At 37.6% G+C, this 16,882-nt stretch overlaps 1 protein-coding gene across 1 annotated transcript in view; it reads left to right on the top strand.

Moving 5' to 3' along the window:
* Window positions 1–1,060: 1,060 nt before the first annotated feature.
* The window catches only part of SPATA6 (spermatogenesis associated 6), a 36,515-nt gene continuing 20,693 nt past the window's right edge, over window positions 1,061–16,882 (top strand). The window contains exons 1-7 of the mRNA XM_042819758.1: window positions 1,061–1,156; window positions 4,802–4,939; window positions 6,452–6,500; window positions 7,369–7,410; window positions 8,705–8,829; window positions 13,212–13,292; window positions 15,813–16,091. Coding sequence (XP_042675692.1) covers window positions 1,109–1,156; window positions 4,802–4,939; window positions 6,452–6,500; window positions 7,369–7,410; window positions 8,705–8,829; window positions 13,212–13,292; window positions 15,813–16,091 — 762 coding nt within the window. The 5' untranslated portion in view covers window positions 1,061–1,108. The remainder of the gene's footprint in view (window positions 1,157–4,801; window positions 4,940–6,451; window positions 6,501–7,368; window positions 7,411–8,704; window positions 8,830–13,211; window positions 13,293–15,812; window positions 16,092–16,882) is intronic.

Below are 16,882 nucleotides of genomic sequence, written 5' to 3'. Positions count from 1 at the left end.
ATCGACAAAATAGACAGAAAGCCCACATTTCCAGTTTTATTGTAACAGACTGAAATCTAGGAATATATCTCTAGGAATAACTGAAACCACTGTTGACGGTTCTGATGTCTTTAATATATGCATATAGTATTAATTAAAAACCAAAACACACTAAGAATGGTGATTCTTTCCCAATCACACAGTGCTTGTATGGGAAATGTTGAGTCACAGCCTGAGCTGCTGATTGAGCACCTGGGGAAAGGACCGGGTCAGCCCTGGAAACACAGGTGAAGGCAATCCAGCTGTGTGACCAGAAGATGTGGAACCTGGCTGCATCTCTCTTAGACCTCATTTAAGGGCTGACTGTGAGGGGGGAATGATCTCTTTTTGGAGATCCCTCCTTGTTGAAGCTTTCCCGTGAACCTGGAATCTTCTAATATGGGTGAGCAATTTTCTTCCCTTCCCTTGTAGCACCCTGTTGGTTCTTCCTTCCTCACACCTTTGTTGTAATGCCTTTCCCGTTGCACTGATCTGTCCAGTTGCTACAGCACTAATAGCCAGTCTGTGAAAATGTGAAATTAAAACATTTGTGGGATGCATTTGTGCCACTGCCCTCTTTTGGAAGCAGTTATTGGCATGCTGAGCTGCCTCTACTCTCTTCAGCTGCTTTCATGAATTTGGAAGTACTCGAAGGCTTGAACTCCTCCCAGTCTGAGACTGCAGATAGAAGTCACTGTGTTGGTGCTATACATGACAACGGGTACACTGAGACAACTGCTCAGTGAGTCCAGGGGGCCAAAACCGGGATGTCAGGGAAACCCGAGGATGCACCCAAAATTAACAAGAGGGGGAAAAAAAAAAAAGAGGAAAAAATAATAAAAAAAAAAAAAAATAAATAAAGAAAGGCTCAAGGTCCTGCGCGAAGGGGATGAGGAGCGGGGCATTATGGGAGTGACGTCACTGCGCACTGCCCCGAAGGCTCCTCCCTCAGCACCCGGGCCCCGTCCGCAGGCGTTGCGCGCATGCGCAGAGGAAGGCGGAAGTGTGGCGGTTGCCGTGACAACGGCGTCCGGCCCGCGGCTCGGGATCGGGTCGGAAGCCGTCACCTCCGGCCCGGCCTGGCCGCTCCATGCCGCGAAAGGTGCTGCGCTGCGTCCTGCAGCTGGAGATCCGCTCGGTGAGTGCCCGGGCCGCGACTCCTCCGGCCTGCCCGCTGCAGGAAAGCCACTCTTGTTCCTTCCGGAAGGAGTTTGCATTGATCAGGGTTAGAATCGAGTTTGGCATTGCAAATAGGGTCTCACAGTTACCGTAGGTGATGTCAGGGGGGAGAGGAAAAAAAAAAAAAAAGGCAGCCCGCAATTCATCCTTTATATCTTAACGTTAGTCCCTTCACAGCTGCACTGCGGCCAGGCTGTTGTTTAACACAGAGATCCTCTAGTTAAACCAGTGTTATATACACAGTAGGTCTGTGGGTAAGTCTCAGTTCTTATTGCTGTTTTTTCTGTATCTTTCTCGTGACCTCTGATTTCTGAATTTTTATTGAGGAATTTCAAGAGTGTTCCTTGACTTCTTCTGCCAGAATCAATAAAATTGTTTAAAGATGTGGATTCCAGCATATATAGATGAGCGTTTTTAATAGCAACCCTTAATTGATGCTCTCATTTTGCTGATGCTGTCCTTTGGCCAGTTCTATATTACTGTAGAACTTTCTTGCTAACTTCCTTTTTTGCATTGTAGGTAGCAATATTTCACGTGGCACCATGTGATGTTATTGATGCCCAGATAAAGCTAGATATTCTTTGCCCAGAGAACACTGAGTTTTGCTTGTCTGATCTTCTTTTTATTAAATACATGCTGCTGGGCTTTTTTCCTTCTTGTATTTGCCTCCATAGACTTTTTATTTCATATTTAATGTTCTAGTTGATGAAGTGTAGTTGTTCAGGTCTCTTTTTCTGCCTCAAAACCGCCTCACAGTTGTTATTTTTCAGTCAGGCAGTGTTGCCCTTCTTTTCTCAATTTCTGGTTCTTTTTCAACGCTCTGCATGTTTCTGAAGCCTCGTCGAAACCTGTTGACCTGTGTCAGAAATTCTGTCATATTTGATTTTTCTCTTGCTTTAGGATACGTGTTCCAGTTTGGTTTTGTTCCTTTCGACTTAATCTAAGTTCCAAGGCCTTTTCCTATCTGGAATGCATGAGTCCTTTGGTTTATTTCATAGGCAGTCTTCTTCATTTCTGAAAGGCTGCTCTTCTAAAATTGAAAACCTTAGTTTAAGACCATATTTGGCTTACCCTGCCATTAGTTTAAATTGAATAATTCATGATTGCTCAGACTGAGCTTTCACTGTTATTTGTTTTCTGAGACTAATTTTGGTTCCTACCTCTGCTGCTGGCATTTGGATTGCTCATATAGCAGCAGAATGAAATTCACATTATTCTTCATGTCACCACTACTTGGAGAATTCACAAACGTGGCAGTGAAGTATGTAAAGCTTTAAGCACCAAGATGAATTAATAGCATTGTGGATTACTGTCAGGTAAGAAGACTAAAATGTCATCTTTTTATATTGAGAAGATTATTTTTGTAACTCTGAGTCCGAAGGGCTATTCTTTATGTAAGCTTGCACTCCACAGGAGTTAATACTGTCCATTGCCCTTCATGCAGTACACTTTCTGTTTGGTAGCGATGAGCTACTAAAGGGATTTTTTTTTTGAGGGCCAGCCTTTGTCATTGGTTGTGTATACATGGTATAATTTGAGTATTGAGTGTAGAAGGGGGAGAAGAAAATAAATACTATATCAGGTGTTGGAACAGTAGAATTCTGTTCCTTCCCATGAGGTGAATTCAGTGATTTCATTATGGCAGTTTGTGGTGTCCCAACACTAAGGATGGCACGTTTTCATCCTTCTGGAACTGCCCATGGCAACAGCTGTTTCTCTTCAATAGCCCCCCTGGTTGGTTGTAAGAGCAGTAAATTGTTAGAAAATTGTTATACTTTCACCATTTTTAAAATGGTCCCTCATCCTGCCTGAAAGGTTTGCGATCAGTTAAGGACTTCAGTTTGTCTCTTCAGTGTTCTGCAGCTCTGTGCAGCGTATATTACCTAACACACTTAATGAACTGTGGATATACATGTACATTTGTTTTTTTGGGGGGGGCTAATTTGAAGTTAAATGAACATGTAGACTTGGTGTTCCAGCCCAGACAATGAATTGTGCTTCTACAACATTGTAGATAAGCAGCACACTGCACATGCTGACCTGTACGATCTTACTTCTACAGGTTGACCAGAGTACATATCCCCTAACTGTTGCTTGCAGTTTTGCTATGCCTGATGTGTTCAAATGTTTCTCTTTTCTTCCAGTTGCCTTCTGCAGGGTGCAAAGCCCTGATTAAGACGAATCATAAATTTAAAAGGAGAAGTCCCAGCCAAGCTAATAGGAGTTTTAGTGTGTGGTCTGGGGGGAATCTTTCCTTTCTGGATGAAATCTCTCTGTTTTACTCACTCCTCTTAGCGCTTGCAGCCACTATCATGAAGCTGTTTAATGATTGGTAGTCTATTTCAGTCAGAATATCCATTATTCTGGTACTCCTTTTGCAGTTTTGAAGTCCTAACTTGCATGGAGAGGAAACTTTTTTTTGTTGTTTCCTAGCATACTTATGAGTAGAAACATTTTGATTTTTTTAAGCTTAGACTGTAACTATAGTAATCTCTAACACATTGGTTTCTGTTATTTTCTTTCACTTGAGGCTGTTGTTCTGCTGTTTATGTAATTTTGTTTTAGCTTCAGCAAGAATTTCTCAAGTAAAATGTTCATTTGGGAGTAAGGGACTGTAAGCAAAGCACTTATTTCAATTCCTGTCACTGTGCTCCTTTGTCTTTGTACCTTGAAATTGAAAGTCTGAACACTTTCTGCAGCAACCTTATGTTAGAAGAGACAACCTCATATTTATTATACTGCTATAAAAAGTGAGCAGTAGAAATGAAGTGAAAGGTGACAGTTCTCTGGATAGGTAATAGAGTAAAACCACGTGGCTTGGAGAAAATAGCTAACAGTGATTTGTGTACATTGTTGCAGTTGAAACACAGTTAAGAATATGTGATGTTCATCAGAGCTTTAAAAGCATACTAACTTCTCACTCGATGAGTAAGAATTGGCCAGAGGAAGTTGAGAGATTTGTGGCAGTATCTTGCGCCCAATGAGAGGTCTTTACTGTCTTGAATATGCTCCTGAGTGGCCAAAATTCTCCTATAACAACTTGTGTGATATTCCTCCCATAGGAGCAAAACATTTACTATTTCCTCATTTGCACATTGAAATGTAATGTTAATTCAATTGTGATATTTGCAAATATCTGACTGAACGGAGTATGGGAATTGAAGCATATACATCTACCAGCTTCATTCACTCATTGTATAGGCTACATTTGGATTTTTTTTTTTTTTTTTTGTATCTTTGCATCATGTAAGCTTTGTTCTAGACATCCATCCTTCTTTTAGAACATGATGTGACCCTTAATTGACTTATAGATGCTCTGTGCGTTCATTATACAGTTCTAAGATCATGATACCTCTTTTAGGTTTGGTTTAAGACAGTGGAACATGTTCCCACTGTAAGTAAACTTGCTCTTGATTATTTTAAGGTGGTGACAAATTTTCCTTGTCATTCTGTACAAATAGAACTCCTTTAGAAAAGAAATGTTTCCACTCTGACTCTCAGTAATCAACGGTTTCAGCTTTGACCATTTCATTTTTATCCTGAAAACAGCCATTACTACTTTAACTGAAGTTCAGTTTGTTTAATGAATGTGTTCCTCTTACAGATAACTTGCCCTGGAGTGCTGTTGAAAGACAAAGAGGAGCTCTATCTCAGTGTCTCTATACTTGGGCAATACAAAAAAACTCGGTGTGTCCCTGCAGCATTTCCACTTTTCTTTCAAGAAAAACTAGTATTTGAAAAGGTAAGATAACATCAAATGCTGATACATGGCAAATAAAACATATCCCATACACACAAAAGCTCGTTGCAGAACCCTGATGTGCAAGTAACACTAGTGACACAGAGGTCAGTGCAATATTATATAGCTCCTGCATTTTTTTTGGCACAACAGAGGTGTGCAGCTGTATTATCCACACAGTGTCTCAAGAAATACACATGCTGAAGATTATATATTTTTTTAGGTGTTTATTCATTCTTTTAGGAATTGTCCTTTTTCAGTATCTATTTTCTTAGCTTGGAAAAAAATTAAATATTATTGTTTTAAAAATGCAACACAAAACTATGAGATGTGGGAGAGTCAGCTTAATCAGTAGAAAGATGGGATAGCAGCTGAAACCCTTTTGGTGACATCATTTTCCTTTTGAGATGCTTTATTCATGGTTTGTCACCAGAATTCCCAAGTTAGTATTCTGGCCTTTTAATTTATAGTTGTTTATCACATATTCTGAGTCCCTGCTAGCTTCATTATTAGTACCACAGGGGTAATGAAACACAGAATCATACAGATATGATCTGGTTCCTTGACTACCTGTGAATAATAATACTTTGCCCTTTCTAGTTCTTTTCCTTTAAGCATCCCCCTGCACTTTCAAATCTAGACTGAGTAAACATCAGTGATACTCTTGTTATGTAGGTAATGTAAAAACAGTGATAATTTTACCAACCACTGAAGAATGGAAAAAATAAAAAAGAACACAGTATTTAATTAAAGGCAAACATCCCACCGTCTATTTAAGACGGTGTACTGAATGCTGGTTTTGTTCTAATTTAGGGGAATTCCAGGACACTGGAATTTACTTGCTTAGAAAAAAACTTAAAGAGAAAGCTGAAGTAGGAGCTATTTTCTTACAAATTGCTGTTGAATGGATCTAAGCACTTGTGGTGAACAGTGCTTTGGTATTTTCAATCAGCAAAGTGATTTATACCACTCCACACTTTGTGCAGAATTACGGGGAAGTCCATTATGTGCTTAATATCCATTGGAATGTTTTTGCAGGAATTCCTGCCCAGTTCCTTGCCATCTCTTGCCATGGGATAAAAATAAAAAATAAAAATTGAACAGTACTCTGTACATGAATAAGTTAAGCTTAAAGTGTAACTAACATTAAAGAACACATTCTTCATCTATCAGACATCTAATGTATTCTGTAATTTATCTTTCTCTCCTAAAATTTTCTCAGACAATACTTTCTTCTTTCTTTCTTCACAATAGCTCCTAATTTAAATTAGGGCAGGTAATCCTAAAATGGCTAGAAAGCAACCGACAAGAACTGCTGGCTTTCAGTGAATATGATTGTGTGTCAAATGATAATTCCAGCTTCCTTTCTTTTTTTCCAAGAGGGATAGAACTCTTGACAACCATCTGAAGCAAGGAAGAATAGTGATTTTTAGGTTTTTTTCCTTCTTCCCTCAGAGATATGAGATGACTTTGTCTATGCCATTATTTTTTAAAAAATATTTGTTTGCTTTCCAGACATTTGCTAATATAGTTGATCCTGGAGACCTTGTGGAGTTGCTAGAAGGTAGGTTCTGCATTTTATGCGTATTGTGTTGTGTGCATTAATGTTATATGCATATAGGCTTTAAAGATGTTTTGGAGATTTCAATAATGTTACAATTATTTTTTTTCTATCAGCAGCCTGTCCTCTGAAAAGTTAGTGGATAACAAATGTGCATTACATACTAAATAAGTTAGGACCATAACACTAGTGACTTCAGCATAGGTTTGTTATCAGTACAGGCATAAGTTTCTTGCTGTCTTTGGGATAGTACCAACTTCTCCAAAATGCTGTTAACTAAGAAAATGCCTCTAGAATTTATGCTGTATGCTTTAGAATGCAATACGTCCTAACCAGCAGGACATCCACCTGCTTATCCAGAGAGAGAATAGTTTCCTCTGTCTGACTGCTTATTTGATTAATTTCAAGTGAAACTTCTTAATTTCACACAAAACGTCTGTATGTGTGGATGTATATAATTAAGAAAATGATATATGCCTACAGTAAGCAGTCTTACCACATCTGGAGCACAATGACCTTTAGTGAGACAGCACCAGCCCTGCATGCGAACTGCAAGAGCATGCGCCCTAATGCAGGGAGGTATCTGGAAAAGTGGTTAAGCTTGCATAATCTTCTTTACAAGATATTTCCAAAGACAAACTTATAAACAGCTGGAACTTAACAAATTCTTAGTGAAAGGGTTGCTTTTTGTATACTGCTAATGCCATTGTGTTCATCTGTAGTTGTTCTTTTCCCCAGGATTAGGCAAGTTTTTTATTTGCCCTTATTGTTGGTGTCACTGTGTACAACGCTATCAATCAGCGTGTATTTGTTTCTTTAAGTAACATCTCATTTTAGTTTAACTTACAAATAAACTTTTCTTCCTTTCTAGTTGACACAGCAGTACTTGAACTAATACAGCTCGTTCCTCCAGGTATTGTATCAGTCTCTTCATAAATTATGCAGTTTAATAGGTGAATTTCCATGAGGACATTGCCCATTACAGCACAATCACTTTTTCCAACACAAAAAAACAAAATAGGAAGCATTTCAACAAATAGTTCTCTGAATATAAAATGTTAATAGATCAGGAGGATCTCATTCTTGAAATAGAATAGCAACTGAATATCAAAACTTACCATGTCAGAAAGTTATAAGATTTAAAAAACTAATAAAAAAAAAAAATAATAAAAAACCTGAAATCATCCAGCACATCACTTATTAACTGCATCACAATTCACTTGCTGAGTGTCTGTCTGTGAAATTCAGAGTGTATCATCTTGTTCTCAGAATGGCACTTCTTTTTTTTTTCCCTTCTGTTTTAATGGTGACCACTGGGAAAACTCTTTTCTTCACTATAAGCATTACAGATCGCTTGGGATAGGTGACAATAATAAATAGCAATTTGTCATACTTTTGTTATTGGTTTGTGTGATTATAAAAATCTATTTTAATGAAATTCAAGTGTTCCCATGAATAATGTAAGTCTGTACTTTATTGGAAATAAAGTCAAGTTTGAAAGAGAACTCGTTTGGAAACTAGTATTCAAAGCACTCTCTGTTGCTCGCCTTTAGTTGTTTCAAAGAAACAATTGCTTCCCTCAAGTGATTCACTGGACTTATTTATCCAAGAAAACGTACTGAGTGTGGATTTTTTTTTTTTTTTTGGGGGGGGAGGGAGGGGAAGATTCTGACTTGAGTAATTTCAGGACTCAGAGGTACCTGTGGTACATCCCAGTGGAAGCTGACAAAATAACTGTAATAGCACAACTTAAACTTTTTTTTTAATAGAAACATGCTTTCATGGGTCACCCCTAAAGAAAATATTTTAAAAGAAAGCAGCAGACCACAATACTTGAAGAATCGTACTAATTTCAATGTTGCTTGCATTTCTTTCTGATAACAATTTGCTATTTAAGAAGCATGCATGTTGTGTGTTATAAGACAGTTTTTCATGATGTATTTGCTAAAAACTGCTGGTTTCTTCTGTGTCATGGGAAGTAAAGAAGGAGGAAGCTACGGAAGGGATTACCTTGAGGAAATTCCTGTGGCTCCTAATGAAGATTGCCTTAGCTATTCTCTGCATACTTCTTAAATAAGCAAACCGTGCTTTTAGGCCAGTGTCTGATTATTTCTGCTGCTTGATGATGTTATTCCCTACTGTGATACGAGTTATAGAGCCTTGCTGCTAATTCAAATTCCTAATTATGGCGTGTGTTTTCTTTTTAGTTGGAGAAATTCTTGCTACTTATGAAGAAAATACAAGAGATTTCCTGTTCCCTGACCCTAAGCTTACCTGTCGGCAGCACGGTGCAGATCGTGAGATTTTAATGAAGAGATCTTCTTATTTTACTGTGAGTGAATGCCTTTGGGTTGTGTTTATGGTGCAATGTGTTTCAATGAACACATCAATGAAGTAGTTCATTTTGAACTACTTCAAAAGGACAAGTGATTTCTTCTGACAGATTTTGCCAGTTCAGGTGTTGAATGTACAAATTCACAGTTGCACCTTCAGTGAAGGTATTTGTGTGTTTGTTTTTTTTTTTTTTTTTTTGAAAATGCTTCATTAAAGTGTTTAATGTGAAGAAGTTAATTTCCATGCCATGTGGTTTGCATGTGATTCTATGACGTCTCTATTTCAATTTAATCCATGATGCAGGTGGTAGTTCAAGAGGGAGATTTTGTGTCAAATTCGCAATTCTCAACAAAAAAAACGTGTAACCCACCTCTCTAGTTTCCCTTTTTAGCATTTTGTTTTCTTTTATTGTAGTGCTCAAGACTGACAGTCACTACAGATGTATACAATTCTATGGCATCTGTTCTGTGGGCCTCTCTGAGGTCCAAAGTCACCACCAAAAACAGTGACTGAAATTCAGCTTAGTGCTATGTGATTGCTTTTCAGTTACAAAGCCTGTTCTTAAAGATCTGTTCAACCTATTCATGCTCTCGTAATAACTGCCTTTTCTACAATTTTATGAAAACTGTGATAAATGACAACTAATTGGCAGAATAAGTGCAATGGATTAATGTTAATTTTTTGGAGATATGGGCTCGAGTACACATTGAGTAGAAATGAATTCATCTCACTACCCTATCAGGGAGTTTAAGACTGTTGGATCTTCGATGTCAGTGGAATACCTCAGAAAGGCACTTTGAGGATGTTGCTATTGGCGTAGGTAATGTGTTTTGGAATTTAAGTTGTACTAGTGGAGTGACAGAACGTTTGAATTAGGACTCAGTTGCCCTATCTGTTGTGATTGGATTAAAAAACACTTTGTTGGGGTGGGTGGAAGGCTGATTAAAGGTCACTGGTATCATTTAGCTGGTATAATCTTTCCCCTGCAAGGGCAACCTGGAAATTGCCCTGTCACTTGCAATTAGAAGTGCTAATTTGGTGTCTAATGCTGTGCTACATTTCAGTGAATTAAAGCTGTGATTTTGTGATACAAAGTGTACTGTTCTGCAGCAGCTTAAACTGTCCCTAAACTGTAAAGAAAAAGACATTTTTTGTCATGGCATCTCTTTGATATATCAAACTTGTCCTATGAATATTTTCAGTGGCTAAAGGGAGGGAGGGAGCCACAACAGCCTCCATTTATAAGGCTTTTAAGTTGCTGTAGTTTTGTATCCAGCTTTCAGTTACAGTACTGCATCCTGCTGTTCGTTCCTTTCCCATCACTTCATCATTTTCTCTGAGTGCAAACACACTATGCACTAGATCAGGGAACTAAGTATTTAAAAATACGTTCATCAGCAAAACCATGCTACAAAAACAACCTTAAATACAGAGTTCTCAATACAGCCACAAATACAGTGGTTCTGGTGTTGTGAATCACTGAGGGAAATACGTAGAGAAGTTTGTGCATTGTTTTTGTTTGCTGGATTAAGTTATTTAATAGAAAAAAAAAAATATTCTCTAGCAAAATAAGGTGTCATAGGTTGTGAGCTGTGAGCAGATGGGCTCAGAGTCATTTGAATGTGTAACTGAATGATGACACTGTGGTAGCTTTTAAATGTTGACTGATGATAGACAGAAATGTCCTTCCTTGTCCTCAGGAGCAGTGTAAATGAAATACATCTCTGCCCTGAAATGAGGGCTGCAGAAGCATCAGTTATACTCTATTGCATCTCCATCACAGAAAATCAGAACAGCTCCAAGAAAGGATTTTGGCATACTGACCCCATTTTCAGGAGTACTAATGAAGCTGTGTTTGAAGCAATTGGAGGAAGTCTCTCAAATAGCTACTTGTGGCTCCTCTCTTTGGTTGCAAAATGGGATTGCAATGAGAGGATTTGTATCTCCAGAAGTTGTGAAGTCTCCAATGCCTCCATCTTCTGGTGTTCCCTAAGCTCTACTGGCGAGTGTCTCCTGTCAGCACCAAGCACTGAGTGTAAACACTGAACAAAAGGCCAAGTGTTAAACAAGGTCCTGCGGACAAAAATCACTCACGTTATTCGTGTTCTATTCAAGCTGAGTTATTCCTATACAGAAAGTTATTTATGGTTAGCTGAGATGTTGAGTATTTTAGACTGACAGCTGTGCTTCTCTGGCACTTCAATTCCTAATAACTGTCTTTTAATAAAAAAGTAAAAGTAGCAACAGCGAGGTTACAGTTGTGGAGTTCAGATAGGCAGTGACAAGCAGTGTCTGATGAACACTGCTAATCTGCCAGTTGGAAGGAATCCCAAGTTGAGAGGATCAGGACTCCTCCAGAAATCTGGCACTTGGCTGATAATGTCTCTGGCTAAATGTCTTCTGAAGCTTACAAACACAATATGTGTACCAGATATGCCTCAAGTTATCTCTCCTGGTCCAGTGCTGCCCAGCTGAGGCTTTTGCTGGCTCTTCTGTGTTTCTCTGCAGCCCTTGTCCTTCAGAATATGTTTAAACCTCAACTGGTGGTGACTTCTGACAGACATTCTTATCTCCACTCCCCACCTTTATACACTATTTGCTACTTTACTTAAAACATATTCTTTTCAGTTTTGTTGTCTTTCATTAGCATACCAACAGAAGATGTTCTGTTATGTACATACGCTTTTTAAGCTTTGATATATTCTCATGCTTCTTAAAAGCACATATTAGATTTGGTTTTTTTAACTTGGTTTCCAGTGAATATGAACTACCTTAACAGTTTTCCTATGAAGAAGGTGATAGTATATCCGTGTCGTATCTGGTCAATGACTGCTACAAGAGTACTAACAAGTCTTCCACTGACACTGCTAACACAGTGGCAGGAAAATAGACCCACAAAACTTTCTGACTGGATTTTCATTTATAGAAAGTGTTTAGAGCTATAGAATGGTCTTTACATAATGCTATATAGAATATATAGCATTATATACGAATATAAAAGGGAAAACTCCTTTTTTCTGTTGATCTATAAGTTACTCATGCTATACCCACTCCTGTGTATGCAAGGGCTGTCCTGTATGTGCTCTCCATGAACCGTTTATCTGAAGAACTGTGGTCTTACATGATCTTTATCTATAGGCATGTAACAGCTCTGTTTTCGTTCTCTGTAAGAGCTCTGTTTTTTATAGACTTGCTAATTCTGATGTGTCCTTTTCTAAACTGTTGATAGCACTTGACAATTCATTAGTAATAAAACCGAGTTGATTAAAGATGGTCAGCTCGAAAATCTTTTTATATGCTGTAACTTGACTTGATTGAATGCCAGACTCTTACTAATTGCTTAACTGAGCTTTCTTGGCATTTTTGTCATTTCATTTTCATAATCTAACCTGGGGCTGGGATCGTACGCCCTTGTGGGAAATGAGTGTGTGTTTAGGCAGGTGGTAGGGAAATCCTTTGGTTCAGCAGTAACCTTCACTCATGAAGTTCCTGCTAATTCTCAGCTGTGGGGCAGGATCACAAAATGATGAGCTCCTTTTTGGTTCACAGTAATTTTGTGTTCAGTTGTACAAACGCCTTTGCATGCAGATGCCTGGGGCTGTACAGCAAGCTCTCTGTGTTGAAAGGAGAGTAGGAAGTTCTAGGGACACTTGAATCCCTATTTGCTTCTATAGAGCTGTGGTAGATGCTCTTAAATTATTCTCACTTGTCTGTGGTTTGTCTCAGAGATGCAGGGGCCTGCCACTTCGTTATTAAACATGGACCAGCTAAATTCCGCTGCCTCCGGATCAGTCAGACTAGGCCTGGCTCTTGCCAGCCACATGCTTAAGAGGTCATTGAAAAGAAACAGATTATAGGAGACAATCCATGGGAATCAGATGTTGCTCTGGGAGTTACAGAACAAAGGGGACTCCTGATGACACTGTTACAAGTGAATAGTTATTTGCAGTGTAATTGATGGATTTTCAAAATATTCTTACAAAAAGGTGACACAATTGAGACTATAAATAAATTTCTGAAGTTGACATTATTGGAACTTCCGTATCATGACTGGAATTTTTATTGATGCTATACAGCATGGCATGAAAAATCTTTAAAATTGCTTTTGACTAAGAAATGTATTGAAATGAAAGTCAGACCTTAATTGTTGTACGAAAGCAATATAATCATCTGTAATTGAATTGTCAGAAATGCAAATGTTAGCATCTTGACATTTACCATTGCTGTTCTGTCTTTTCTAATTATCTTTATTAAAGGCTGAAATTAACAAAGGAAATGGCTGGAAATTAGGGATGGTTTGTTACATTAGGTGACATTTACTTCTTTGATACCCTTTATCTTGAGTTGGGGCTTGATGTTCAATTATTGTCTCTCTTCTAGGGAATTGCACCAAAATTGAGATTTTCTACGACCTCCCTTATTACTGAAAGTCTGTTAAGCTCAGGAAGGAGTCACGTACAGGTTAGCATAATTTAATTGTTTGCAATTTAATTTCTAGATTTAATATTGATACGCTTTGTTTCAATTTTTTGCATATGCTGCTCACTTCAAACTTTCCTCATTCTTTTGTTGTGGTTAAAGCAGTTGTCACGGGTGCTTGACAACTCGATTAAGTTTTTAATCGAGTATGAGTAAAGAGCGGGTCTGCTGCATGACAGTAAATGCTGAGAGTTCCTTGAATCTGAAACAATTATCACCTGCTATTTTCTGTGATCAGCTGAAGTGTTAATCCCTGGTGTATTGCAGTGGGAAGGTTCACTGTTTGGTACAGGCACTTAGAATTAAGGTGGAACAATGAAACTTTGTGAAGTCAGAGAAAGTCAAAAACAAACCAATTAATTGTTTTCCATAACGATGTCAGTAGCAATCAAAACGAAGATTTCTGTTGCAAAACCTATCACTAATGTTAATCTGGAAACGCTGCTTCTCCGGTGAGTAAAGTTAAAGAAGTAGTAGCTGAAAAGAGTGGGGAGAAATACCCTCTCTGATGCATTAGTTCAGTTTGTGTCACTTTTCTCTGATCTCACTGGTTTGTGTCATAGCTTCCTGGGACAGACTGTCACACAAAGTTACTCTTACATGCTCCTCCTTCTCTGGTTTATTGCAAATGGTGCAGCATCAGTCAAATGGAATTGTTAAGAAGGTATGTGTGCAAAAAGGACGAGATGACTTTGATCCATTCATGGTATTGTTCATTAATTCACTGAGAAAATTCAATTTTAGCAAAATATATTACTGAGACACTTGAAGAATTTCTTTTTTAAAAAAAAAAGAAACAATGAAAATTAGTGTTGGTAGAAAACTAAACTCATTGAAGGGGGCTTCAGTAAAAGCAGCTTGATTTGAAACTAAAGAATGACCTTAAAAGTATTTAATATGTTACAAAATTTCCATTAAATTTTCATGGACTACAGTGAGGATTTAATTTTACAACTAGTTTAAGCCAGGAAAACATGTAGTCTTCTTCTGTTAAAGTTGAAATTATTCTTAGAGTGTTAGATTCTATTTTGTTTGGGACAGTTTCACATTGTGGCTCACTACCAGCTGTGTAAGTGCAAGTACAGGCAAAAGAAAGCAATGTGAACTGTGTTTGTGATGCCAGATTCACGCTATGCTAGTACTAAACACTCAACCTCATCTTGTTTTCATTGTTATATATGGAAGGGAAGACACAAAGGTAAGCTAGGTATTTTTTTCCTAGGTTCTCCTGAAGTAAAATAATGCATGCAACATTCATGTTTAAGAATAATGTCAACTTAAGCTTGAAAAGTAATTTCTAATTGGAAAACAAAAATCTTGCCATACTTTTATTTTTGAGCTTCTGAAACATGGGAATTTAGGCAAAATTTGGCTTAAAAGCCTAATTATCCATATGCCACTGACTTTAGTAGTCTGATAAGAATTGTATAATCTAGAATTCCTTGACCTATAATGCTTCCAGAGTAATTAAATGTACATTTAATGCCAAGAATTGCAAAGGAATGATAATGTATTTCAAATAAAACTTCAGTGTTGGAGTGAGTTTTGCAGTCTTTTGAAGTGGTCACTGCAAATTTGATAATTATTTGGAATAGGAGCTAATCTGAATTGTTAAGTAGGCTTTCCAGTGAAAAAACAAGCAAACAAAATACTCGTGTATTGTACTGTGCACAGGGAGCTGCTGAGGGTGATTGTTTCCCAACTTTCCTCCATTCTGTTAAATGTGAGTATTTTAAAAGCAGCATCGACTCGGAGATAAACTTCTAAAGCAGTATGAGAAAATGGTGTGATTTTTGTAAATTTTGACTGAAAAAATACACTCTTTGGATGTAAACTGGCAGCAATACGAATAAACAGCAACTTCTCTTCTTTTGCAAAAGGATTCACCTGATTCAAGATAATCTTGGGAAGATGGTCTGTTTTTTTTTTTTGTTTTTTTTTTGCTGTTGTTTGTTATTGTACAAAACATTCTTGATTAAGACACACTATTCAAGTAGTAAATTGACTGTGTTCCAAGAAAATATAGATTTCAGAGTACAATTACACTTCTTGTGACTTTTAGGCAACTTTAAATGATCTGAATGGAGAAGAATTTTAAGATATGTATTTTAGAAGTTTTAAACAGATGAAAAATCTGCACAATTTTGTATGTCCAATGCTGATAAAGCTTATGTTAAATGAACTTGACAGAAACCCCAATTTGTTTTTTTTATTTTGCAGTCTCTGTATGCTAAAGGAATGAGCAAACTAATTGAGTGAAGTATTAGACACTTAACTTCTAACAGGTGGTAATGTGTGTTTTAACCTCCTTTTGGATTCTGACAAAATGGTAAATACATTGTTGGTTTTTAAATTGCTGTCTGATTATAGTCTTCTGAGAGGAATTTCAGCTGACACATAGCATCAATTTCTGTTAAAATTATTAGTTCCCTGTTTCTGTTACTGTCAGTGGTCTTTGTTCTGCATGCTGTCAAAGCAGATAATTTCTCTTTTTCACTTTAGGATGATTTGAATTGGGTACATCACTCAACTCCAAATGGAAAACTGCAAACAAAGTTACCAAAGAAAAACATGCTTTCACCTGAGAAAAGCAGGCACAGTGTAGCAAGAAAGAACTATGAGCAGCCTACCATAGCTTCCAAGTCACGTTCTCCATCTCCATACACAAAAAGACGAATGTGTGAGCTGTCAGAAGAAGCCAGGCAACGACTTGCCCACTTAAACCTTGGTCCCTACGAATTCAGAAGAGAAACTGATAAACCTCCATTTGTAGTTAGACGGGTTTGTATTCTCCACAAAGTGCTTCTAGTTTAGTCTGAGATCAAACATTGTTCTTCCACTGGATACTGTTCCAAAAATTCATTCATCTGTTAGTTTAGATGAATAATTTCTCTCCTTTCCAGTCTGTCACATAGTTATTTAAATATAAAAGAATTTTATTTTAGTTAATGTTATCTGTTAGTAATAGACAAAGATCAAATTCTTTCATGAGTATCTTGGTTAAATTCTCTGAGGCCCCATTTCTTTTTTTCCAGCACGGTAGACAGTATAATAGCTGTATAAATTCAACTTGGAAGTAATTGATATTAGTATTAAAAAATCCTGAATAAGACTTTAAAGAAGAGGTGTCTAGTCACATTGAGAACACACACACTGCCTCTTTCAACTTTGTTAGCATTCTCTGATCTTTGAAACACTTGCTTTACTCAAAGCTACGTCTCTGATACTTTGACTTACAGCTGATAACCAGCCTGCATTTAGCACTTAAACAAAATCTGCATGTGGAAAAACTGTTCTGAAATTAAGTAGTTACTTGAAGAAACTTCATGTAAGTGCTTTTTTGCAGGTCCAGGTTGCCCAGCCTCTTGGATGAACGTGTTCTCCTGCAAATTGCTTTGTCACAATTTGGCCATCCTCCTTTTTAAGGATATTGCTGAGAATGTGTAGGGCCCAAGATAGAATTGTTCTGACTCTGTGCTGTGACACGATTTCTCAACAATTTTGAACATTTGTCACAGCTACTGAGATAACTTAGCATTTAATTAGTTTGCCTGTCACACTATTTCATTTTT

The sequence above is a fragment of the Centrocercus urophasianus genome, unplaced genomic scaffold, assembly GCF_019232065.1.
Source record: "Centrocercus urophasianus isolate 14NV4802_14NV808 unplaced genomic scaffold, USGS_Curo_1.0 seq_18, whole genome shotgun sequence".
Taxonomy (NCBI): domain Eukaryota; kingdom Metazoa; phylum Chordata; class Aves; order Galliformes; family Phasianidae; genus Centrocercus; species Centrocercus urophasianus.
This window is presented reverse-complemented; position numbering and strand designations above follow the sequence as displayed.